This window comes from Ovis canadensis, chromosome 3, assembly GCF_042477335.2.
Source record: "Ovis canadensis isolate MfBH-ARS-UI-01 breed Bighorn chromosome 3, ARS-UI_OviCan_v2, whole genome shotgun sequence".
NCBI lineage: Eukaryota > Metazoa > Chordata > Mammalia > Artiodactyla > Bovidae > Ovis > Ovis canadensis.
This window is the reverse complement of record NC_091247.1, coordinates 68,577,550-68,602,998: the sequence shown is the minus strand read 5'-3', so window position 1 is coordinate 68,602,998 and position 25,449 is coordinate 68,577,550. Positions and strand designations below refer to the sequence as shown.

Here is a 25,449-nt window from a genome sequence, read left to right as displayed (position 1 = left end):
TATGACCTTGGTTTAAGTGGAAATGGAACCCTTTAGTGGTTTGTAGTTAGTGACCTATATTTTCAGTTTGTGGCACTGATGCTGCTACAGCTAAGTCGCTTCAGTCGTGTCTGACTCTGTGGGACCCCATAGATGGCAACCCACCAGGCTCCTCCGTCCCTGGGATTCTCCAGGCAAGAATACTGGAGTGGGTTGCCATTTTCTTCTCCAAGGCATGCATGCTAAGTGGCTTCTGTTGTGTCTGACTCTGTGCGACCCTACGGACAGCAGCCTACCAGGCTCCTCTGTCCACAGGATTCTCTAGGCAAGAATACTGGAGTGGGTTGCCATTTCCTTCTCCATTTAGGTCTCTAGAGGTTAAGAACTAGTTTTATTTTTCCAAATTATTAGCAATTGGGAGTCTTATATGTATAAATGTTTTAATAATATGTATTGATTTATAATGTAAATAATAATACAGGTAACTCGGAATTTAAAAAATGGAACACCTAAAGTAAGCATTTTCATACAAATCATTAGACTATATTTATATTATATATACATCTACACGTTAGAAGATGCTACTGAAATTTTGCTCTATAGAATATCACTCTAGAATTCTTAAAAAAAAATCACCAGGAAGAATTAGATGATGACTGTGAAACAGATTCTCCCATTACAATACTACTTCTGTCATTTAAAGTTTTGACAACAGTTGTAGCTGGAGACTGGAGCACTTTACGAGAAAGCCTCATTCTTCCATCAGCTGGATCACGTCCAAAGTATTTCACCTGTGTTAAAGAAACAAGTATACTTTAAATATACTGGTGTGCTTCAGTCCATGGGGTTGCAAAGAGTTGGACATGACTGAGTGACTGAACAACAACATACTTTAAAAGTTATAGCACACTGACTGATACCCAAATTAAAAGATACTTGGTCTAAAAAGGCAATGATTAAGGTTTTTACTTGTTCACTGAAAGCATACCTCAGTGCTAATTGGAGGTATATGCTAATAAATACTTGGTTAAGGAGTGATTTTAATCTTCTTTTAGACTTATCTGTGCCTTTTTGTTTGTCCCTATTATGGAAGAACAGTAAAAACTATGGCGAATGAATCTAAACAAGAGCTTCTTGACCCTAACTGTGCTACACTCTATATAGGATTATGCTTGGGTCACTCAGACTAACACTCAAAGGACCATCTATCATGTTGAAGGTTATTTGGCTTGACCTTAGACACTGAAAGTCAGAGGGGGATGTACTAACTTTTAAGTCCCTTCTGATGTAAAAAAAAAAATCTTATACAGAGAGATTATGTTGTAGTTCTTAGCTTTCCCTGGAGGCTTTGTGAATAATGGAATGACAGATTGGGAATAAACTTATGTCTTAGTTTTTACTCAGGTCATAGGTATTAGGTACTACTGGAACAGAATGTAGTGTAGCCAAAAAAAACAAAAGCAAAACACCAGACTGGCAACCACTTCTTTCATCTATTCATAAGGACTATTACAAAGGTCAATTTGGTTATCAAAATTCCAGAACTGACATCATGGCTTTCATCAAACTCAAAAACTTTCAGCCTCAACCAGTATATACCAAAGCAGTTCAAGTCTTAACTCTCAAAGTTACCTATCATGTTCCTCATGTCCTATCTCTGAATCACTGATTATACATATCCATTGCTGAGTTGCTCATGTATTTTTTAAAGCTTTAAAGGGGGTCTGTTGTTCTAACTAACCTGTAAGCTCTTTGAGGGTAAGAACTGTATCTAAATCCCTAATGAGTCTGTTTTAAGGAAGAAGTTAAAAAAGAAGACAGCATATAAATAATAAAAGTTAAAAAAGAAGACAGCATATAAATAATATAAACCACAAATGTAGATTTGAGTCTTTCAGCTTATTTGATTAAACAAATAATTGAAACTTACAGTATAATTTACAACTTCAAGGCTAAAAGGATGAATACAAGTACCTGAATTTCTTGGCCAACTTCTAATCCTAAAGCACTGGGATGTTTAATCTGAAAGACAACATGTTAATCTATTAGTTGTCATGCATAACTACCTACTATCCATGGTAGTACACATTTTTTTCAAAGTAGAAAATAGCTTTATTGGTTTAATCTATGAATCTAGGGAAAGGTATATGAGTATTTGGTCTATTACTTTTTCAACTTTTCTGTAGGTTTAAAAATTTTCAAAATGCTGAGAAAAAATAAATCGCAGTCTTATAATGATTATATATTCATGTCTTCATCTTCTCAGAACAATGTCCTACATGTGATGGGACTTGTACCAAAGGTACCTGTACCTTTACTAGACACTCTCCAAAAAGTTTGCCCCAATTCACATTTCTGTATGTCCATTTTTATCTCTACACTCTGATGCACACTGGGAATTTTCAACTATCTGAAAAGCTGAAAAATGGGAACTTGGCTTTACTGCATTAAAAAAAATTGCTATTGATACTGAATATCTTGGTCAGCTTAAAAAAAAAATTTTCCATGTTCTTTGCTCATTTTTCCTATTGATACTCATCTTTCTTACTGGTATATGAAGTATATACCAGTATATGAAGCCTCTGTCATATGTTAAAGTATTTTTTCCCCTAAATTGCTGCTTGTCTTTCAAACTTACTATAATTTTGTCATAATTTTAAAAAGTGATGGGGTCAAATGTTATCACTTTATTTACATTTTTGGCTATGATATCATGCTGAAAAAGATTTTTCCAGTTCCAAGATTAATATCTATATTTTCATTTAGTGTCTTGCCTCAACCCTTACCCTTCCTGATGTCCAGATTTTCTTTTTCTGCCCTCACTGCCTTAAAATTTTTTTTTCTTTTTTACATTTAACTCCTTGAGCCAAATAGGACTTTGGTATAAAAAGAGGAAAGATCCAGTTTTATGAAAACAGGCTATTCCAATATGATTTGTTGAATAATCTTGGTTTCTCAACTAAAAATGCAACTTTTAGTATGTATTATATTCTACGCACATAACTGGGTTTATTTCTGATTTTTGTTGTCCATTTCTGGGCCAGTAATCCATTGTTTGATCCTGTATTGCTTTATATAAGATTTTAATATTTGGTAAAACACCTATTATTTCTCTGCCCCATAGTATTCTTGAATGGTTTCATATTCTTAAGTCTTCCAAATATAGACTATAATAAAGATTAAGGACATCTTAAGAATTATCTTTCCATGACTGGCTAGTCAGGAAAATTGGGAAAACAGGGCTATAGCTAGATATTTTTAGAAATTGCTATGTGTTAACTCTAGAACTGTTCCACCTCAAAACATTCAAGAATGTTTCTACTCCATCACTGAAGGAGAAACATTATCTGGTAAACAGAGTAAACCCTTTTGTCAAGCAGTATTTCTGTCTTTTTTGTTTTTTCTTTGTATTTAGTCTAGTAGTGGACAACGTGTATAGTCTTTATCAACCTAGGTAATTTCACTATGGTTATTTTAAGGCAGTTAATCAAATGCCTTTCTTGTTTTTACCTTTCGTTGATCAAGTTGTGTGTTGTGAAGCAGTACTGCAGTCATATTTGGGTAGAGTTTAACCATTACTCCAGTGTCTCTATAGTAAGGAAATAAGCCTGATTAGAATAATAAGAAACCTTATTATCTACAGATAATTAAACTGTGGTTATGTTTTCACAGGAGAACAAAGTAAAAAAACACATAAAAACCACTCTCCAGTACACGTTTTTTATAACCATAAAAAGTATGATTATCTAAGTGGGATACTTATTTTTCCAATGGAAAATACACCTTGTATTTAAATAGTGATGGATCAAAGGACAGAGAGAAAATAAGGGAAAAATAGGTAGGGAAAAGCTTTTGGAATATACATTCTTTTATATTTCTTTTCATAATATTTTCCAAAAACTTTTGAAATGGCATTAAATATTTTAAAGTAAGTGTAGAATGATCAACCTGTTAAATAGTGATTTAAGGAAGTGAAGTGAAGTGAGTGAAAATTGCTGTCATGTCTGACTTTTTGCAACCTCATGGACTACATAGTCCATGGAATTCTGCAGGCCAGGATACTGGAGTAGCCTTTCCCTTCTCCAGGGGATCTTCCCAACCCAGGGATCAAGCCCAGGTCTCCCACATTGCAGGTGGATTCTTTACCAGCTGAACCACAAGGGAAGCCTAAGAATACTGGAGTAGGTAGCCTATGCCTTCTCTAGTGGGTCTTTCCGGCCCAGGAATTGAACTGGGCTCTCCTGCATTGCAGGCAGATTCTTTAACAACAGAGCTGTCAGGGAAGCCTGATTTAAGGAAGTGGGTTAGAGAAAAGCGGGTACTTATTTTATTAAAAAAATATCTTTTTTCCTCTAACCTACTAAAATAAGCCAGCCCATTTCTTAGTTTTCACCTGTGATATTAAACAAACTATTCCATTGTCTTTTATGATTCATTTCAATTAGTTCTGAACATTTATGTTACATCTGATAATTTCTTCCTTTTTTTTCTTAAGTGAATTTTCTTTCTTCTGGTGGGAAGGTGGGAGGGAGGGGATGTAGGATCATAGTTCCCTGACCAGTGATTGAACCCACATCCCCTGCAGTGAAAGCCTGCAATCTTAACCACTGGACCACAAGGTAATTTTCTGATTGAGAAAATTCAGTCTTTTTAGCTACTTTCAAAAAATGAAGTTGAAACTGGCATTTAAAAAATTGTAATACTTAGGCATTTAATACTATCTTTAAAACAAGTCAACAAGAAACTACCAAAAAGAAAAAAGTACAAAGAGAAAGGAAATATGTTTATTGGAAGGTTAAAATGGTGGGAAATGTGGTTAAAGAAAACAATTCAGTCAGAAAAATCTATTAGTATAATAATCATCACAGAACCATGTTCATGAAAATCTACAAACTGGTATAGAAAATAAATTTTATCGTAAGAATAATGATTATATGGTAAATGACACTAATCTAAAAACCTTATACTTTCAAAATAAATAATGCAAATGTGAAGTTAATATTAATATAAAATCTTACAAAAAGTAGCATAGTATTTTAGTTGATATTACCTGATTTCAGTTATTGTGGCAGTGTACACTGCTCCAAATTCTAACTGCTGCTCTTGCTGTAAGTACAAAATAAACCATAAGATTCATAAAGAAAACAGTAACAAAAGGTAGGAAAAAAAAACTATCAAAAGCTCAATACTTACATCATCTTTGCAGATATCAGTAATGAAGTCTCTTGCTTCATGCATGGCACTAGGTGTTGGTGCAAAGATAGAAAATGTTTCTTCATCTACCTGGCTAATAGTGACTCCTTTTAAAAAGATAATTTTACATATTGAAGTTAACTTGCTCATTCCGTGGAGAAAAGCAAAGTTAATTTGAGAGCAGGGGGTGACCTGGAAGTAGCTGGGCAGGGTTGTCTGTTTAATCACAAGGAATCACAAAGGGATTCGTTCATCAACAAATACACATGGCACACCTGCTATGTACCCAACACTGCGCTAGGCCCTGGGGATACAATAGTGAACCAGTGTCCCTACTTTCTTAGTGGGAGAAAACATTAAGTTCTAATTTTGTTTCTGTGCTTTTAATTAGAAGAAACTATAGAACACTTTCCTCACCGTTTCTTGTTTTTCCCTCTTTTTAGAGTGGTCCTCGGATGGATGAGGGATGAAACCATGTCATTTCTCAATCTTGGGAACTGCCTGAGGTTATTTGACTTCTTATGCTCCTTCTAGAACCTCAAAGCTGGTAAGTGACTAGGTATCCCAAAGATTGATTCCAGAAAAAAAAGCAAATTAAAGCATACTACTTCTACACATTCTCTAAAGAAAATAAGAGTCTAAATAAGACTAAGTGAAAAATAGAACTCATAATAAGAAAAATTAAAGAAAACTCTCTAATGTGAAAAAGTAGTTTTTCTAAATGTCTGATTTTAAAATGTTAAAGCAAAAAGGATTAATTCTAAGTCACCCTTCTTGAATATAACTAAAGATGATCATTTCAAATGTATTTTTGGAGAGAAACAGTAGAGATGTAATGGCAAACTTACATGACCTAAATAAAAAAATCCCAAACTTCATACAACTCTTACCTGTTTCAGCCTGAAGTTTTTTTAAATGATATCCACCCGGTCCAACAAATTTTGCTCGTTTTGATAACGGAACCTGAACAGTTTCTGAAATGTAGCATAGACAAAAATAGAAATAATTCATATTCATTCATATATATATGTATGTATGAACCTAAAAATGTACTGTTCAGTCAAGTCTTGGCTAAGACACTTGTACAAATATTTTAGTATGAAACAGAAAAACAGTTTACTACGTGACTAAGAAAGTTCTTATGTTTCAGATTATCCCCTCAAGTTTAAAGTATTGTAACTATAAAAGCATTTAAATTGTTTTGTGTATAGATTTTTAAAAAGTTTTTAAATAGCAGTGTACTTCCATATAATGTTTACCTTATCATCAAATCTATAATTTTAATGTATTACCTACAACAGGTCCATTTTCTTTTCTAGATGCTCGAGGTTTTGAAATAGTTTTGTTCATTATCTGTAATATCTCCTTTTTTGCCACTAGAAGAAATAAAAACATAATAAGCAAAGTTCTTTGCATCTCAATTACCTTAAAAATTCTACTTGTATTCCCCTCTCCATAAATCCTATCTTGAGGAGTCAGTTTGTAAAAATTGAATTTTCACTGGTCATCCACTTTGGTGATAGTCATGTACCTAGAAACTTAATATTTCTTGATTTAGGTTATTACATTAAATTTCATTTTCTAAAGCAGTATTTTAGAATAAGCCTATTTTAAATAATAAGCCTAATGGGAAATATAATTCACGTTTAACACATAAACAGTGATGAAAGAAGAATCAGGCATACTGGCTTGGCATACCTGAGGCTTGCTGAATGGCCTCCATTACAATTTTTATTGGTATTCCAGGTAATTTGATGTCAGCCTAATATGGAAAAGCCAAAAAATTATATAAATATTGATTTCTGATATAATTTAAGTGTTTAAAAATAAAATAGGTTCTAAAATACCTGCAATGCAGTTATTCCTTTAGAAGTACCAGCTATTTTGAAATCCATGTCACCATGGTAATCTTCAATCCCCTTAAACAATTAAAAAAATTATGATATAGTAATAGTTGTAAACAAAAGTGAAATTCACCCATAGTCAGTACAGAGGAATTTTTAAAAATAGCTTTATAAGTAAACTATGTCCTTTAGAACATACGTATTTCACATATTAATAAAGTAAAAAACTCATGTATTATATACAAAAAAATATGGAGTTTTAAGTTACATATATTTCATTAGAAAGTCAGTTTACTTTTAGATAATGTCCCATAAATGCATAAGGACTAATTTGTAATCATCCTAAAGTGAGCCAATGTGAATACTTATACTGTAATATTTGTTTTTAACTTACATCCTATAAAATACAAGGCAGATATGAAGGAGGAAAGTTAAGAACAGAGACTTCTATTTTTCCAGCACTAGCATTCTTCTAAGCACTTTGTTTACAAAGTGTGTGTAATCTTCACCACTAAACATTTGAAAAGGTGAATATACTTGCCAGAATATCTGTCAGCAAACGATAGTCTTCTATTTCACCTTTGTCAGGATTGTTTTTGGTGACCAATCCTATTGCCACACCTGCCACAGCAGATGAAATTGGAACTCCTATAATTGAGAAAAAGAACTTGTGTACAATGTATACATATCAGCCGAACACAGGTTATTCATCGTTCTGCTGACATTTATTTTCATATAACTGGATGGTGTTCTATATTGACAGTTATCAAAACTAAGTTAGAGGAAGTCAAAGTGAAAGTCGCTCAGTCGTGTCCGATTCTTTGCGACTCTATGGACTATATAGTTCATGGAATTCTCCAGGCCAAAATACTGAAGTGGGTAGTCTTTCCCTTCTCCAGGGGATCTTCCCAACCCAGGGATTGAACCCAGGTCTCCCACATTGCAGGCAGATCCTTTACCAGCTGAGCCGCAATGGAAACCTTAATAAATCATCGGCCTGCCTCATTTCTTCTTCAATATATAATAAAAGTTCTTTAACATAATTCTTTGTTCTCAACAAAAACTCCTCTAATAATGGCAAACTTAACTTTGAAAGTAATCCATTTCTTTGTGCTTTGCTTTTGGAGCCGCCTTTTTGAAAAATAATCATGTATTTGATAAACCTTTTTAGCCTGAGTTCTTCAGTCCACTTCCCCATGACCACCATTAGATTTTGTGTATCCTCCCAAAACTTATACCCAGGAAATCTAAATGTGAGTCTAATCTTTTCTTTACCTTATTCTTTTGAATAGCTGCAGAGTACTCCCTGGATGTGTTTATAAGCTACACAGTAGAAGGGTTACTGAGTTGAAGCGGGTGTGGATTTACATTTCTTATAATGTCAAACTGTCTTCCACAATGTGTAGTATTTTATACTTTTACCAGCAGTATATGATGCTCCTTGCTATTCTACAGTCTTGTTAATTTTTGTTAAATCTTTTGACCTTTGGCATCTGGATGATAAAGATGGTAACTTACTCTTTTTAACTTGATTTCTGTTTTTATGATTGAAGTTGAACTTTTTAAAAATGTTTTTAAATCATTTATATTTCTTATCGGTGAACTGGCTCTTCATGGCCTTCAGCCTTTTTCTTACATGGTTGTTAGTCTTATTGTTATTGATTTATAAGAGTTTTTAATATGGACTGACCTTTGTTAAATATGTAGACTGTTACAATAAATAAAATACAAATGTGAAATACACGATAAAATACTATTTTCTAGTCTGTTGATTTTCTTGTGTTTTTTCCTGTATAGGATTTTCTATGTAATCATAGTTCCTGGATTTTGCTTAGAAAGGTTTTCTTATTAAAAAAATATTTTGGCTGTACTGCATGGCTTGTGGGATCTTAGTTCCCCAACCAGGGGTTGAAGCCAGGCCACAGTAGTGAAAGCACTGAGTGCTAACCAATGGATGGCCAGGGAATTCCCTGCTGCTGCTGCTAAGTCGCTTCAGTCGTGTCTGACTCTGTGCGACCCCACAGACGGCAGCCCACCAGGCTCTGCCGTCCCTGGGATTCTCCAGGCAAGAATACTGGAGTGGGTTGCCATTTCCTCCTCCAATGCATGAAAGTGAAAAGTGAAGTAAAGTTGCTCATGTCTGACTCTTCGCGACCCCATGGACTACAGCCTACCAGGCTCCTCCCTCCATGGGATTTTCCAGGGAAGAGTACTGGAGTGGGTTGCCATTGCCTTCTCCAGGGAATTCCCTAGAAATGCTTTATTTTTTTCTGTCCAAGAGTTTCATAAAATCTTGTTTAATTTTTTAAAAGGAAGTTTAAAGTTTTGATCACTTGAAATTTACTTGGCATAAAGGAATGTGGTAGAGACCTCATTTCATATTCTTTACGCCCACAGTTTTAGCTATCACCTATAATGTTGATGACTTAAAAATCTATCCCTCCTACCTAGTTCTCTCTGGTAAACCTAGATCTGTACAACCCATCTGCCTGCTGGCTATCTCCAGCTAAATGTCCCTCAGTTCAGTTCAGTTCAGTTCAGTCACTCAGTTGTGTCCGATTCTTTGCGACCCCATGAACTGCAGCACACCAGGCCTCCCTGTCCATCACCAAATGTCCCTAATGCATCTTAAATATGTAAATAAATATAAAATTTTAAATTTCAAAATTTAATCACCCTCGATAAATCCCTTTTTCTCCTGCATTCCCTGTCTTGATTGAAAGCAATGGCATGCTAGAATCAACACTTCTTTCCCCATTTCCTTCATCTTAATCAAGTCACTAATTAGAGGTACATCCTCTAAATATTTTTTTGTAGAAAATTTGTCCTTTCCTCCAAATACTGAAATATCCATTGCTACTTCTTTAGTCCAGTTCACACTATTTTTCCCCTGGCAAGAGTTTCCCTGTCCAGTTTTCAGATTTTTAGTTCCCCTACCCCTACCCCAGCTCCTATTCTCTCCCACGTCATCACCTAGGTCTATCATGTAAGCTAGGAATAACTACCCCCAAAAGAATAGCATGTTCACATCATGCTACTTTTCTCTATAAAATCCTTCAAGTTCCCCATTACTTGCTTTCAGGAACTTTTTATGTAAGTTCTGTGGTCAGAAAGTTTGGGAAATATCCTGTTCCTAGAGATTCAATGTTCACATTAACCTATTTAAGTTTATTTAAACCATATTAACAAACTTGTTTAATCCCGTGTAAACTTTTTTTTTTTCATAGTATATAATAACATCCTGTGATACTCTTTTTCATGGAATAGTGAGTTGGGAAAATTTCAAACTCCTTAGTATAATAATGATCTTTGAAATAAGGTCCCAGTGTATTACATCATCACACCTTTCAAATGTATTTCAGAAACACACTGTACTGTTTCATAACTTTGCACATGCTCCTTTCACATGAAATATGGGCCTTATTGCTAATATGCCTGGTTAACAACCACTCAACCTTTAAATTCAAATGAAATGTAGCTGGCTCTATGAAGCCAATTATGTTCAACCAGTTCTTCATCTATATTGTACATATTTGTGCCTTGTACATATTTGTGTTATCTCTTTGATGTGTTAGTATCTTTATGTTTGTTTCTGTTCCTGTAAACTTAAAAAACTGGGTATCCCTGTAGCATAGATAGTGTCTGATGTAAGACATTGCAAGCACTCATGTTATTTGAATTGAATACTATTTGTTGGCTCTTCCTTCATTCTTGTCAACTTCTTTTTCTATTTGGCTCCTTATTTTTTAATGTTAACATTTTTTTTTAAGAGATCAAAACTGTCATGTAACACATTATTCACATACTGCTTTTTATCAGTATCTTTTTTATTGGCAGACCAGTATTCTTAGTCAATTCAGTAACATTTTTAGTCAGTTTTTAAGGACAAGGTTTAGGATGGAGCATCTTGAAGCTCTAATTCAGAACTCTCTCCAACCTACTGATCAGATTATCTAGTTCTGGCTGCTCACCCTTCAACTAGTTATACACGGTATACTTATCACCCCTTATCAATTTCTGCATCCTTTTCTGCCAAGGTCACAAACTGCTAAGCTGAGCTGTAGATATACTATACAAGCCCCATCCTCCCTTTGCTCTATGGTATGGCTTGGAGTGACTCTCTTCTACCTCCTTGTTAAAATACTTATACACTAGGGTCACTGTCAAGTTCACTGGGTTATTACAACTTTACAGGAAATATATATATCTTTTGAAAGTAAGAATTCTTTGTTTCTTTGGTATACTAACCTCCATGATTTCTCCAATACTGCCAAACTGGTTCAGTTATGTTATCCTGAAATTCTCATTACTTAGGATGAATTTTTGTCTAGACCTGAAGATCTGAATTCATTTAGAGCAGATAAAGACTCTCTTGTGATCTTTTATCTTTCAGGTCACCTTTTTCAGGATTTCTTCTGTATTTTCCAATATGAGATTGTAAGAGTGATAAATGCAAGCTGCATGAGACAGAAACTTTGTTTTGTTCACCACCAAGTCCCAGGAGTTTAGATCAGTGCTTGGCACAGAGTTAGCATATAATAAAGATTTGTTGAATTAATATATGAAGGTGACAATAGAAACGGTATTTTAACCAGCTGCCTTAAATATCAAGTTGTTTTCCTTCCACTGAACAGAACTAGAAAAGTGCCTTTAATTGCCTTTAGCTTTTTTTGCTTTGCCTTGTTTTAAGCTTTTTAGATAATGGTATCATGGTGGCTCTGTGGTAAAGAATCCGCCTGCTAATGCAGGAGATGTGGGTTCAATCCCTGGGTCGGGAAAATCCCCTGGAGAAGGAAATGGCAACCCACTCCAGTATTCTTGCTGGGAAAATTCCATGGACAGAGGAGCCTGTGGGCTGCATATGATTCATGGAGTTGCAGAGTCAGACATGACTGAGTGATTGAACACACATTATACACTTACACCATTCTTTCATTTCATTCTTCATTATATCATCCTTTCTATCTTTCTCCTTTTCTGTACGGTAAATGTGAGAACTTATAGGGAACTCTGAGTGTCTTTAGGTTCCTCTTCTCTTTCTTCTTAAATAGCATCACTGGTAATTGGCAGATACTGTTTTCAGAGTCTCTTAACATGCTGCCTCTTTCCTTTTTGGTGTTTCAGATCCAGAGATTATACTGAACCACTTGCAGTCTTCCTTCCTAAAGTTCTGTGTACTCTTCTATGAGTGGTGTTCTTCCCAGGGTTTGCTTAAAACAACTGAAAGATTACATAAATTATTTTCCTTTATGGGTCCTAATACTGCTGCTTGCTAAGCCAACCTTACTTAGTGAATGGTATCAATTGCAGAGCTCTCAGAAACCTAAGGGGTCACCAAATAAATAATTTCAATTTATTACTTTTAGCCAAGAGTAAGAATTTCAGCAGATATCTGTAGTTGAAACTGTGCTTTTTAATTATCTTCCTTCTGGCCTGGTTTGGTAATCTGTAATCTGACTTCTTCAAAGTCTTGCTAAAATACAGTTTTTAAAAATCCTATATTTTATTACTGGTTAAGTCTATATTATATAAATAAGCTTTGGTAGTTTTGAGACATAATTCTTTTACCTGCATCCATTAAGGCTAAACTTCCACCACATGCGGATGCCATAGAAGATGACCCTATAAAAATAAAGGAAAATACTTGCTTTAATACTGATTTTTGTTAAATGTAGAAAATTGCTACTGTTAGTTATTTCCTTACAATTACTCATTTATAATTTAAATATTCAGTATTCTTTCCTTCTTTTTAAAAGCACTTAAGGCAAGCTCTCCTAAACCACAGACTACAGAGAGCTGCACAGACAATGTGACAGCCATTAGCAACGTGTGCCTAAATTTAAATTATCTGAAATAAATTCAGTCCCTTAGCTGAATTTAGCACAGCACAGAGATAGAGAATTTCTGTCACCACAGAAAGTTCTACTGGACAGCAGTACTAGAGATTCTGCTTCTAAGAAACTACCAGAAAAACCAGCATGCCTCTTTTGTTGCTTAACTAGGAGGCAGTTAAAAATACAGGGCTCTAGCTCTCTCACTGGGCCATAAGCTATAGCTCAATCACACCCAGTAAAGAACTCAAAGTCCTTTTCTAAATTTTGAACTTTGGTATTTTTTACAAAATATCTATAACCATTTGATCTAGGTAGGCTACATGTTTGAGAATCCTGTGCCCTTTCTGCCTTTAATGATTATGCCACCTTTCCTTGACCTGTGGACCAAGTTTCAATTTAAAGTTGACTTTTCGAAATTTCCTGGCAGTTCAGTGGTTAGGACTCTGTGCTGTCACTGCCAAGGCCTAGGTTAAATCCCTGGCTGGGGATCTAAAAGAACTAAAATCCCACAAGCTGCATGGCATGGCAAAAAAAAAAAAAATTTCTCTTGAAAAAATAAAAAAATAAATTTGACTTTTTAAACCCAGCCTCTCTGTGTGATATCTTCTTATATCTGTGATACATGACAAGTGTCCCCTGCTTAAGTTCACTATATTCCCCGCCCCCCTTCTTCTTTCCAAGCTGGCCTTGCTCTATGGTTTGCTTATAAAAATAAGGAAACAACCAAAACTTGATCTACTGTAAAACAGACACAAAGATAAACATTTTTTTATATTATATTGTTTTCAAAAACATTAGGTAAGAACAGAGATTCAGACAAGTATATGATTAAACACATTTTTCTCTTACAGTGGTTTTGGGTACTACAGTAATAAATGTAATGAAACATTACTTATGAAAAGCTAAAACTATAACAGGGAGTCCATTCTTTTTCATTAGGAAAAATGTTTCAAAACCATACCATTTGACTCTAGTACTTCCGATGTGACTCTTATGGTGAAAGGAAAATCTTTAGGAATAACGGGATACAGAGCTCTCTCAGCAAGAGCACCTAAATTAAAACAGAAAATAATGAGAAAAAAAATGCTAAGTCTCTGTAATAAAATCATGTACATACCGAGATTGGTACTTACCATGCCCAAGTTCTCTTCTATTTATACCAGTGACTTTGCCAATTTCATTAGTTGCATAGGGAGGAAACTTAAACAAACAAACAAAAAAGCACGTACATATACAATTGACATGGAAAGATATCCCATATATATAAATAAGTTACAAATATAAATAGAATCCCATATTTGTTTAAAAAAAAAGAAAAAAGTACATTCATACACACAGAAAATGTCTGGACCTCTAAGACATATACCAAACTGCTAAAAGTAGCTATTTCTAGTGTTTATATGACCTGGGGTAGGAAATGGATGGTTATGAGGATTTACAACTCAAACTTCTATAATATTTAAATTGTTAACAATAACAAAATACTATATTTTTATAATATAAGAAATATACATTTTTAAAAAATGCACATCAAGGAAACATCTTTTCCAATAAGGGTATTACTTAGCCAAGAGTTGCAAACTATTTCATTTGACTGATATACCGTCTTAAAAGAATGTAAACTAGATGTAGTTGTTTAAAAAACAAAAATTTCCTGTAAAAATCTGGAATTCCACTTACTTTAACTAAATATTTTTAAAAAGAGAGATGGAACATGAATCTGATAAAGTCTCTAGATCTAGTGGTCAATTTGCAGGAGATAGACCATTGAACTGTACCATGAGTGCAATTAGCACCCAGGCTGTGGGGAATACTATAGGTCAGATGGCTCTGGGAGTTCAACAGAAAGACTGTAAAGAAAAGAATATGATGGAGGAGAGACCTATAGATTAAAAGAGACTTAAAGAATATCAAATTTAAAAAAAATACGGACAAGACTACACTGTTGTATCTAGGGATGTGTGACAGAAACCCAAGGGTGTGATTACTATTAATATAAAACTTAGAAGAGTAGTTACTTTTAGGGAAAGAAGGTTTTTAAGACTGGGATGAAAAACATGGAAGGACTGACTGGACACGTTCTATTCTACGACTTTGGTGGTAGTTATAAGGATGTCTGTCTTATGAAAACTCATTAAGTCATCCTTTGTTTTATATTGATTTTAGTATCTGTATTTTATGATAAAAAAATTTTTTTAAAAAATGAAATAAAATAGCAATACAGCCTGTATCTTTCTCCTGCCTCTGCCCTCACCTATTTTCCCAATTATCAGCTAGAGCTGTATATTTTGCAGGTGCCCTTTTTAAAGACTTTATAAAAGATTTTTTTTAAAGATTGCCATGTGCTCTTCACTTCCTGATCTAAGATTTACCTTATCAATTATAATTCCTCTCTGGCTTCTCTAGCATCTGTATATATCCCAAACAGGATATTAGGGATTTAAAACCTGTGAGAATCTCCAGGTTTAGATATTCTCTAGCATATATTTTCTACATGAAAGATTCTCTATTAGCTATAGCAGATTCAACAAAATTGAGATGCTGGGATTCTGGGCAGCCAACAGCAGCCACTCAAAAGGCCTGCTGCTGTACACTAGTCTCCCAAACTGTGTGCTTCAAATACTAAAATTAGAGTGTTGTATGGCTGTGTCACGTCTGGTCCTGAGAGGGTAACAGGCAGGAAGGCCAGGGGTCTCCAAACGGAAGAAATAGCCTGCAAGTGTCAGACATTTTTATCTCTTAAGCGGCAGGAGGAAACAAACTAGTGATATTTTTTCCTTCTCTATACAAATTTAAAAGGAGGTTTCTCTTAAAATTCTGTGTTGCCATAATGACACCTGGTTTCACCTGAAGTTAACCAATGCCTTTTTCTTATAAAAATGTTTATCTTAAGCTATGCTAATGTACTATGCATTTACCCCAAACTCTGTCTTCAAGTCGGTTCTGCCTTTTGGGCTCAGAACCTACTTGATAAACCAGTATGTTATACTCCGATATTGTTCCTCTAATCTATGTAAATGAAACTATTTGTATGGTGATCTGCCCTTCTTCAAGATTCAAGTTAATCATTTTATGGCCCAAGATAAACCATCTGGTGCCAAGATTATCCCAAAATACATCTTATGGGTGAGGGGCCTGGTGTCATTCTGAGTTCTGAGACATTCCTTTCTTTCATTAACCAGCTGCTTTTGACTATATAACATCCAGCTGAAGACTAACAGGGGGGTACTCTTTCTGCCCCCTTCTGATGCCTATGTCAGAAGCTTTCTCTATCTCCTTTATACTTTAATAAAACTTTATTACACAAAAGCTCTGAGCGATCAAGCCTCGTCTTTGGCCCCGGATTAATTCTCCTCTGGGGGCCCAAAATCCCGGTGTTGTAATTCAACAACAACCTTTCAGTCCCTTAGAAAAGCTAATCAAAAACTCAATTACATGTACTGATATCATACATAAAATAATTTAACATTAAATACCTCAGTTCTTTTGCTGCTAATCAACTGAGTAAAAATATGAACATTTAAATGAACTAAAGGGAGATGGTGATTTGCCAGTCGAAGTATTTGAAAAGCCCCACTTGTTGGACATACGTGTGAACAGTTACAACTCTTTGACTAATACACTATTGTCTACTATACTTTAGCCTTTATCTATTGACTCAGAACAGGATGTTGTTGGTTGGAAAGGTATTACTTGTCTCTCTACTCCTAAATACCTCTGCAAGCATTAAAATAAGTGCCCAAACCTTAACAGATATATGATAAAACTGGCATAGTAAAATGTTAATGGCAGGAACCTAGGTAGTGGATATACAGGTTATCTACTGTAAAAATCTTTAAAAATAAAATACTGGGAAAAAATTCACCTTACCTCATAGTGTAGCATGAAATTTTTATCTTTTATCCCACTACAAACAAAAAGCATAATATTAAAGACACCATGCAGATATAAATTTATTTAATAAACAATGAAAAAAGATGTAAGGGAATTTAAAAAACAACTGGTTATTAAGGAAAATTGGTCTGAAACTGAATACCAGAAGAATTAGAAGGATGAATGTCAGAGACAGTTGTGTCCCCTGACCAGGGTCGGGGCTTTTGAAGGAATTCTATACAGATTTAAGAAAACAGTTTTGCTTCAAATAAAGACTTATTTGATATAGATATCCAAACTTAAATACTAAGACAATAGACACATTTTAAAGCATTAATAACTAGTGAGAATCCTAAATGTTATAAACATATCATTTAAATCTCAGTTATGATCTTCTAAGTCAAACATGAAATGAAAATCAATAACTGAAATGATATAACTGAGAACAATCAGAGGATATGACAGGCAAAGATTTTTTTCAGGGTTTGAAAAGATTGAAAAGAGAACTGTTACTGAATATACAACACTGGGAATAAAGATGAGAAGAAAAAATTCCTGGAAGCAGGAAACCAAATTTTTTTTAACTGAGGAAAAGACAGGCATACACAGGTTCTTGGCACAAACAGTGTTCTCTTTGAGTGGGATTACAAAAGGCACCTCTCTGTACAGAGGCTTTAGAAAGTCTTGAGCCAGGGCTGGATCTATACAACCATAAATTACAGCCTTTTGGAAGGAAATTTGAAAACAAGATACCTCCAGAAGACTAAAGCAATCATAGATTCAGGGGGCTAGAGAGGAGCCTAGGGATCATTAGCCAAGTACCTGCACTTTATAAGGTGAGAAGACAAAAGACCAGCATAGATGTGTGATATGTACCACCTCACTTACAGAGGTTAGAGACCTGGGACTAGAATGTAGAGAGGTACCCTGGCCAAACCCAGTACACACACTTATGAAGCTGTGTTGCCTCCTAGAAGAAAGGAGTCAGCATGAAGAAAAGGGCAATCAAGTTTTGGCCTAGGTGGGAATTTAAAATACAGAAGTTTAAGAGCTCCCCTGCCACAGAGAATCATCATTATGATGAACAGTCAAGTCTTATACATGCAGCTGCGTTGTTATTTTTGTTAGGTACATGAAAAATAATTAGTGATGCTGTCTTGAAGATGGGCATCCCTGGTAGCTCAGTGGTAAAAAAAAATCTTCCTGCCAACACAGGAGACACAAAGACATTTGGGTTCGATCCCTGGGTCAAGAAAATGCCCTGGAGAAGGAAATAGCAACCTACTCCAATATTCTTGCCTGGGAAATCCCATGGACAAAGGAGCCTACTGGGCTACAGTTCACGGGATCACCAAAGAGTTGGACACAACATGGTGACTAAGCAACAACAATCTTGAAGGTACTGGGGATTATCTTCATCAGTTGGGAAGCAGGAAATGGGAGGTGGTCCTTTGGTCATTTGAGACCCTTAATAAAGGAAAGGGAAGCAACCCTGTTAGGCACTGAGGAAAATCTGAGGCTGTGAGTTCAGAACTCTGCTGCAAAAATATTGGTGAGGACTGTAATTCTGATCATGTAAAATTGATCAACATGATTTTACTGCTGACTTTTTTGGAACAGAGGAGGAGAATCAAGTATTGTTTAAAACACAAGTTCAAATATACCTTAGAAATAGGTAAAGTTTTTTCATTTAACAACTTCCAGATTCTTTTTGGGAACTGGGATTCTTGCTTATTATTAATAGAAAAATCTATCCAGAGTAATGATCTAGAGATAAGAGAATAAACTAAATGTATCCATGCTAGAGAATTAAATGCTTTGTTTGAATAAGTAAATCAGGAGACAAATATAGCACAAAAAAACCCTTGCAATCACTATTACATAAACAGAAAAATTAGGTAGAGAGATACAGGCTTTAAGAAATAATGATAATATGCCACATGAATTATATATTGTGACATCATAACCAGGAAACAACTTACTTTATAGCTGTTATAATTCGGTCTGACTTAAAATTGGATTCTAATGAATCAAACGTAACAGTACAAAGCACCTAAAAAAGAAAAAAAATAAAATTCTTCAGGCTTTAATTTACTAACAACAAAGATGAAAACAAAAAACGTGAAAAACTCATTTAGCTTCTAAAGAAATACGTACATTCTATTCAAAGCTTGCCAAAGTACAATAAACATTTATTCAAGGTACAGTAAACATTAGAAATTATATAATTTACATGTAAATAATATATGTAAATCTCAATAATCCAGATGTCTAATATCACATAGACTACATATGAAAGGTATTAGGAGTGCTGGGAGAGGAGAAGAAAAGGAGTATTTATAAACCTGCCCATAAAGGAATCCTCAATAAAAGTTCAGCCAATAAAACTTCCTGCTTAAAACTGGAAAAAATTTTAAAAAGTCAATCTAAGAAGACTGGAGGGACATAATATAATCCAGAGACCCTACACTGTATCATTCACAACATCCAGGATACAACCTACAAGAAAACAGAAAACAGGGGCCCATTCTTGAAAGAAAAGACAATGAATAGAGACAGATCCTGAGCGGATTCAGATGCTGGATTAAAAGACAAAAGATTTTCAACAGCTAGTATTCAAGGACATAAAAAAGAACCAACAAATTCTAGAACTGAAAAATAAGATAATGCAAATAAGATAATGCAGCAGTCAGTGAATATGAACAAGGATTGGAAGAAACTGCCCAACCTATAGAACAAAAAGCGGGGAAAAAAGAACACAGCCTCCAGGACCTATGGGACAATATCAAAAGGCCTAAATATATATACTGGCAATCCCAGAAAGAGAAAAGTGAGAATGAGATAGAAAAAAATATTTGAAGAAATCACAGCTGAAATTTCTCAAGTTTGATGAAAGATACAAATTTACAGGTTTAAGCTCAGGAAACTCTTAGTAGGATAAATAAAAGAAAACCACACTTGTCATAGTCATGCTGCTGAAAACCAAAGACAAGGAAAACCTTGAAAGCACCCAGATAAAACAATGAATTACAGGGACAACGATAAATGAATGAGTCCTGACTTCTGAGAAAAAGGAAAACAAAAAGGAATAGGCCATTTCTTTGAGTGCTAAAAGATATCAACCCAGAATCTATATTCTGGCAAAAATATTCTTTGTAAAAAGATAAAGACATTTTCAGATAAATGAAAAATAGTAATTTGTTATCATAAGATCCAAAGGACAATACTAAAGTAAGTCTTTTCAGATTGAAGGAAAATAACACCAAATGGAAACTTGGATCTTCAGGAAGAAATAAAAACCATCAGAAATGTCAAATATGCAGGTCAATGTAAAAGTCTATCTTTTTTTCTTTAAATAGAAAATTGTTTAAAATAAAGGTCATAATGTTGCCTTGTCGAGTTGTTAACACATATAACTCGTGAAGTAAATACAGCATAAAGGATAGAATGAGGGGCAAATATACCGAAATGGTTGCACTTTACTCACTTTGTGTGAAGTGGGAAAAATTAACTGTAAGAAGACTATGAAAAGTTAAGGATGTATACCATATTCTCTAACAGTAACCATATAAAATAATATAGAAGTATAGCTAAAAAGCAAATACACAAATTAAACTGGAGATCTTAAAAACTATTCAATTAATCCAAAAAGAAGGCAGAAGGAATAGGAAAAAAACAAAAAAAAGTGGGGCTAGACAAAAAACAAATAATAAAATGACAGACTAAATTCAATTAATAATTAAACTGAACCTTAATGAACAAAACACTCCAGTTAAAAGGCAGAGATTGTCAGAATGGTTAACAAAAGTATACAAAATATCTTAATGGAGCCATTTATTTTAATTTTTGGGAATTCCCTGGTGTCCAGTGGATAGGACACCATACTCTCATAGTGAGGGCCCACATTCAATCCCTAGGTGGGGAACTAAGATCCCACAAGTGACTCAGCATGGCCAAAAAAATAAAAATAATAAACTTTTACTAAAAGGCATAAAAGAAAACACAAAGAAGACAGGTTATATTTATTGAAAGACTGATTGAAATTGTAAAAATACCATTTTTTTACTCATTCCATAAAGTCAGTGCAAAGCCAAATCTAAATCACTGATTTAAATGAAGAAACAAAGGTACCAGAATAGCTAAGACAATTTTGAGGGGGAGGGAAGGAAGAATAAAAAGGGAGGTTTTATCCCTCAGGTATTAAAATATATCCCCCAACTATAATAATTAAAGGAGTTTGACACTGGTCCAGGGAACTCAAGCAATGGAACAGAGTATATAGTTCAAAAATGTACATTTTTCAATATGATAAGGTGACTACAAATTAATGGGAAAAAATGAATTTTTAGTAAACACTGTTGCAAAACTTATTCAATCTGGAGGGTTTTGCCTCACACCATGTATAGGAATAAACTCCAAGACAGATATAGCTAAAACTAGAAAGTTAATAGTAGGTGCATAATTCTATGCCTTTGGAGTAAGGATTTCTTAAAGAAGATCTCAAAATTAAAGATTTTAGGCTCACTGTAGACATATATAGGCATGCCTCATTTTACTGTACTTCACTGTATTATGTTTAACTTTTTAGTTATTTGCCAATAATGATTTTTTTTAAAGCAAGCTGAAGGTTGCTTGACCCAGGCAAACCTGGGTCAAGGAGGTATATCAGCACCATTTTTCCGACAGCATTTACTCCCTTCTTGTCTTTGTGTCACATTGTAGTTAGTTCTTGAAATTTTCAAAACCTCCACCAGCAAAAAGATTATGACTTGCTAAAGGCTCAGATGATGGTTAGTGTTTTTTTAGCAGTATTTTTAAATTAAGGTTTGTACAGTTATTTAAGACATATGCTATCATACTATGTACTACAGATTACAGATAGTTTAAAACGTAAGTTTTATATGTGCTGGGAAACCAAAAAATTTGTGTGATTTGCTTTGCTGTGATATTTATCGTGCTGCTTTGAAACTGAACTTGCAGTATATCCGAGGTATGCCTCTAGTAGACTACCACAGACAAAGCTAGAAGGCTTATGGCAAAGAGGGAGATGATACATACAAATTATGGTGGCTGAAAAGGATTCATATTTAAAACACATAAGAATTCACTAAAAAATAGCATGAAAAAGACAGTAAACTATATTTAAAAAAAAGAAAAATTAGTCAAAGGATATAAGCAGGTAATTCATGAAAAAGCAAAACTAAAACTAGGGCTACCACTTTGTTGAACTCTAGGGACACTATCTATAGGAGTGCCTTGGAGGTATGCACCCCACAAGGTATGGTTTATACCATTATCATGTTAATTGGGTATCATATGAAGAGAGATCCATTCCTCATCAGGAAATATAAATGACATACCACTTTGTACCCATTGCTAATTGCTAAGTCACTTCAGTTGTGTCTGACTCTGTGCAACCCCATAGATGGCAGCCCACTAGGCTCCCCCATCCCTGGGATTCTCAAGGCAAGAACACTGGAGTGGGTTGCCATTTCCTTCTCCAACTGTACCCATCAGGTGGGCAAAATTAGTGATTTACATAATTAAAGCATTTTACCATACATGAAACAGTGCATACAAATATATGTTAAATATAAGAGAACAGGTGCCTATGTAAAGGAAAAGAATAGGACTGATGTTCAGGCTAAATGGAGAAAACAAGTGAGAGCCTCAAATAGACCAACAGTGACAATGTCATAAACTGAGGAGTAAACTGAGTAACTTGGGACTTCTCTGGTGGTCCAGTGGTTAAGACTCCACACTGCCAATGAAGGGGACAGGGGCTCAATCCAAGATCCTACACGCCATGTGGTACAGCCAAAAAAAATGTGGGGCTTCCCTCATAGCTCAGTTGGTAAAGAATCTGCCTGCAGTGCAGGAGACCTGGGTTCAATCCCTGGGTCCGGAAGATCCCCTGCGGAAGGAAATGGCAACCCGCTCCAGTACTCTTGCCTGGAGAATCCCACAGAGGAGCCTGGCAGGCTACAGTCCATGGGGTCGCAAGAGTTGGACATGACTTAGTGACTTGACTAAAGAGGAAAAGAGAGAGATGAGTGACTGACTTAGTGACTAAAGAGAGAGATGAGTGACTTAATTTCTTATACCTAAGATTAAAAGAAAAATGTAATAAAACCACAGGTAATTCTAGAAAATGCAGCTAATTCGTAGTGATGAAAGTTGCCTAAGGAAAGGGAGGGGAGCAGGAAGAAGAGACCAGACAGCAATGAGGAAATTCTTGGGGGCAACTGATATGTTCATTATCTTTAAACATTTTTAAAAAATCAGATCTTCTCAATAGATAATATATTCTATATGCTAAAAACCTACATAAATGTACCTCTATTAGGACTATCTAAACAATCATGTATTAGCAAATAATTGTAGCTTTTTACATATATTACCTGTGTCTGTCCCCTCTGAAATAATGACGATCCGTGAAGAATTTTAAACATATCTACCTCACAATTTATATTCCTAAGTGAAGTCAAATCTCGACCGTCACACCTAGAGTAATAAAGGAAATGATTATTTACAGCAGTGTTGTAAGTCAGAAAAATCACATATTATCTCTTGATCACTACCACAAAATTCTCTAACTGAACTGCATATCATAATCACCTGCAGAACTTTAAAAAATAATATAGATACCTGGGCCCCATCCTAGGTCCCACTGAATTAGAATCTCAGAGGTTGTGACCCATACACCTGTTAAAAAGCTCTGCAGGTAATTCTGACATGCAGTAATGGCTTTGAAGCAATGCTCTACACATGAAGCCTAGAGAGAGATAGTCAAAACATATCAACAGAATCCACATGCTTGTCAACAGGTATCCATGTATAAAATAAACATTATATAATCATTTCCTGTTATTTGAAGGAAAAAATCCTAGTTTCTAGCTTTCAGCTAGTTGTCACTTTCAAGGAAACTTGCAGAGAGTACATGCTTCAATTCCATCAAAAAAGGATATGTAAAAAAAAAAAGGATATGTTTACCTTTTGTACTCATTCAAAATAATACTTCTAAAAACATCCTTTGTAGCAACATTGAAGGATTCTATTATTTCACAGGAATCAACCTCTGGAAATTTTTCTATAGAAGAAAGACAAACCAAAACAAAGATTTTCTCATTTTGGAAGATAAAATTTCTCTTTAAGTTCACAGTGTCAAATCAATTAACTATGGAATTGAGCCAAAGGAGCTGACTGAACATTAGTCCTCTAAGCAAAAGTGTTTAAGTAGGAGAGACACAACTATTATACCTCAAATGTACCATTAATGGGAACCTAGTTTGCTTTCTACCAGAACAACAGTGCTTTAAAATCAACTATTTCATCGTTATCTGACATATCCAGCCAACCATTTTATGAGAAGATTTAACTGATGTTTTTAACAGTAGTCTCCTTCACTGTTTTGCTTTAGAAACTTTTATTTTAGTCCACAAATACAGGAATAATTTTCTTTATACATTACAAATCCCTACTTTTTTTTTTTTTAATAGACTTTCTTTTCTGTCTTTATTTTTGGCTGTGCTTGGTCTTTGTTGCTGCATGAGCTTTTCTCCAGTTGTGGCGAGCAGGGGCTACTCTTTAGTTGCGGTGCGCAGGCTTCTCATTGTGGTGGTTTCTCTTGCTGTGAAGCATGGGCTCTAGGGCGTGACTGCTTCAGCAGTTGAGGTACATGGGGCTAGTTGCCTCACAGTACATGGGCTCTTCCCCGCTCAGGGATTGAACCCACGTGTCCTGCATGGCAGGCAGATTCTTTTATCAGTGAGGAAAGCCCCCTGCTGACTAGTTTTTAGTTAACATTTATCAAGTTCTTTCATAACCCAGGTATTTTACATGTTTTTATTTAAATACCTTTAATCTTTATAGGAATCTGTGAGATAAATGCTATTACTGTTATCTCTGTTTTACAGAAGAAAAAACAGGCCTGAAGAGAAGCAAGTTGCCCGAGATCACCCAGGTAGTAACTGACAGCTGTGACCTGAATAAAGATGTCTGCCTAGGCTTATGCTTTTCAATGTTAAGCTACTTTATCTTATTATCTTAATGTAGTTGATTCATGCCAAGTTCTAAGCACTGTTCTCTTAAGCATTTGGTTTATTAAATATAACTTGAAAGTGGGCAGAACATAAGAAATGGCCACAGAGAGAGAGATATTGTGGCTTTGTCAGACAGGAATAATTTTTAATACGAATTTTTATGGTTTAACTAGGTTGCACTTAGAAAAATAATTAGTAACAAAACATACGTCTCCCATTTTGGCAGGCAGGTTCTTTACCAACAGTATCACCTGCGAAGCCCCACGACTATGTATTATTAAAATCACTTTCTTTTTAAATAAGGCAGCAGGTGTTATACAACTTTTTTTTTTGCATCCCCCCCCCCCAACTTTTTATTTTGTATTGGGGTATAGCTGGTTAACAATGTTGTGATAGTTTCAGGTGAACAGTGAAGGGACTCAGCTATGCATATACATGTATCCATTCTGCCCCAAACTCCCCTCCCATCCAGGCTGCTACATAACTTTGAGCTGAGTTCCATGTGCTATTCAGTAGGTCCTTGTTGGTTATCCATTTTAAATACAACAGTGTGTACATGTCCAAACCAAACTCCCTAACTATCCCTTCCCTCCTTTCTTCCCCCACTGGCAACCATAAATTCATTCTCTAAGTCTGTGAGTCTCCTTCTGTTTTACAAGTAAGTTCATTTGTATCATTTCTTTT

The 25,449-nt window shown here is 35.0% G+C and overlaps 1 protein-coding gene across 4 annotated transcripts in view; it reads right to left on the bottom strand.

The window, feature by feature from the left end:
* Positions 1 to 500: 500 nt before the first annotated feature.
* PNPT1 (polyribonucleotide nucleotidyltransferase 1) overlaps positions 501 to 25,449 on the bottom strand; it is a 40,631-nt gene continuing 15,682 nt past the window's right edge. For all 4 annotated transcript variants that reach the window (XM_069583278.1, XM_069583281.1, XM_069583279.1 and 1 more), the window contains exons 12-28: positions 23,717 to 23,813; positions 23,125 to 23,227; positions 18,706 to 18,776; positions 16,721 to 16,757; positions 13,984 to 14,050; positions 13,812 to 13,901; positions 12,585 to 12,638; positions 7,558 to 7,664; positions 7,020 to 7,091; positions 6,871 to 6,934; positions 6,465 to 6,548; positions 6,063 to 6,146; positions 5,173 to 5,279; positions 5,030 to 5,085; positions 3,490 to 3,568; positions 1,954 to 2,001; positions 501 to 770 (exon numbers count right to left, since the gene is read on the bottom strand). In XM_069583278.1, the coding sequence (XP_069439379.1) occupies positions 612 to 770; positions 1,954 to 2,001; positions 3,490 to 3,568; positions 5,030 to 5,085; positions 5,173 to 5,279; positions 6,063 to 6,146; positions 6,465 to 6,548; positions 6,871 to 6,934; positions 7,020 to 7,091; positions 7,558 to 7,664; positions 12,585 to 12,638; positions 13,812 to 13,901; positions 13,984 to 14,050; positions 16,721 to 16,757; positions 18,706 to 18,776; positions 23,125 to 23,227; positions 23,717 to 23,813 (1,379 nt within the window). In that variant the 3' untranslated portion in view covers positions 501 to 611. The remainder of the gene's footprint in view (positions 771 to 1,953; positions 2,002 to 3,489; positions 3,569 to 5,029; positions 5,086 to 5,172; positions 5,280 to 6,062; positions 6,147 to 6,464; positions 6,549 to 6,870; positions 6,935 to 7,019; positions 7,092 to 7,557; positions 7,665 to 12,584; positions 12,639 to 13,811; positions 13,902 to 13,983; positions 14,051 to 16,720; positions 16,758 to 18,705; positions 18,777 to 23,124; positions 23,228 to 23,716; positions 23,814 to 25,449) is intronic.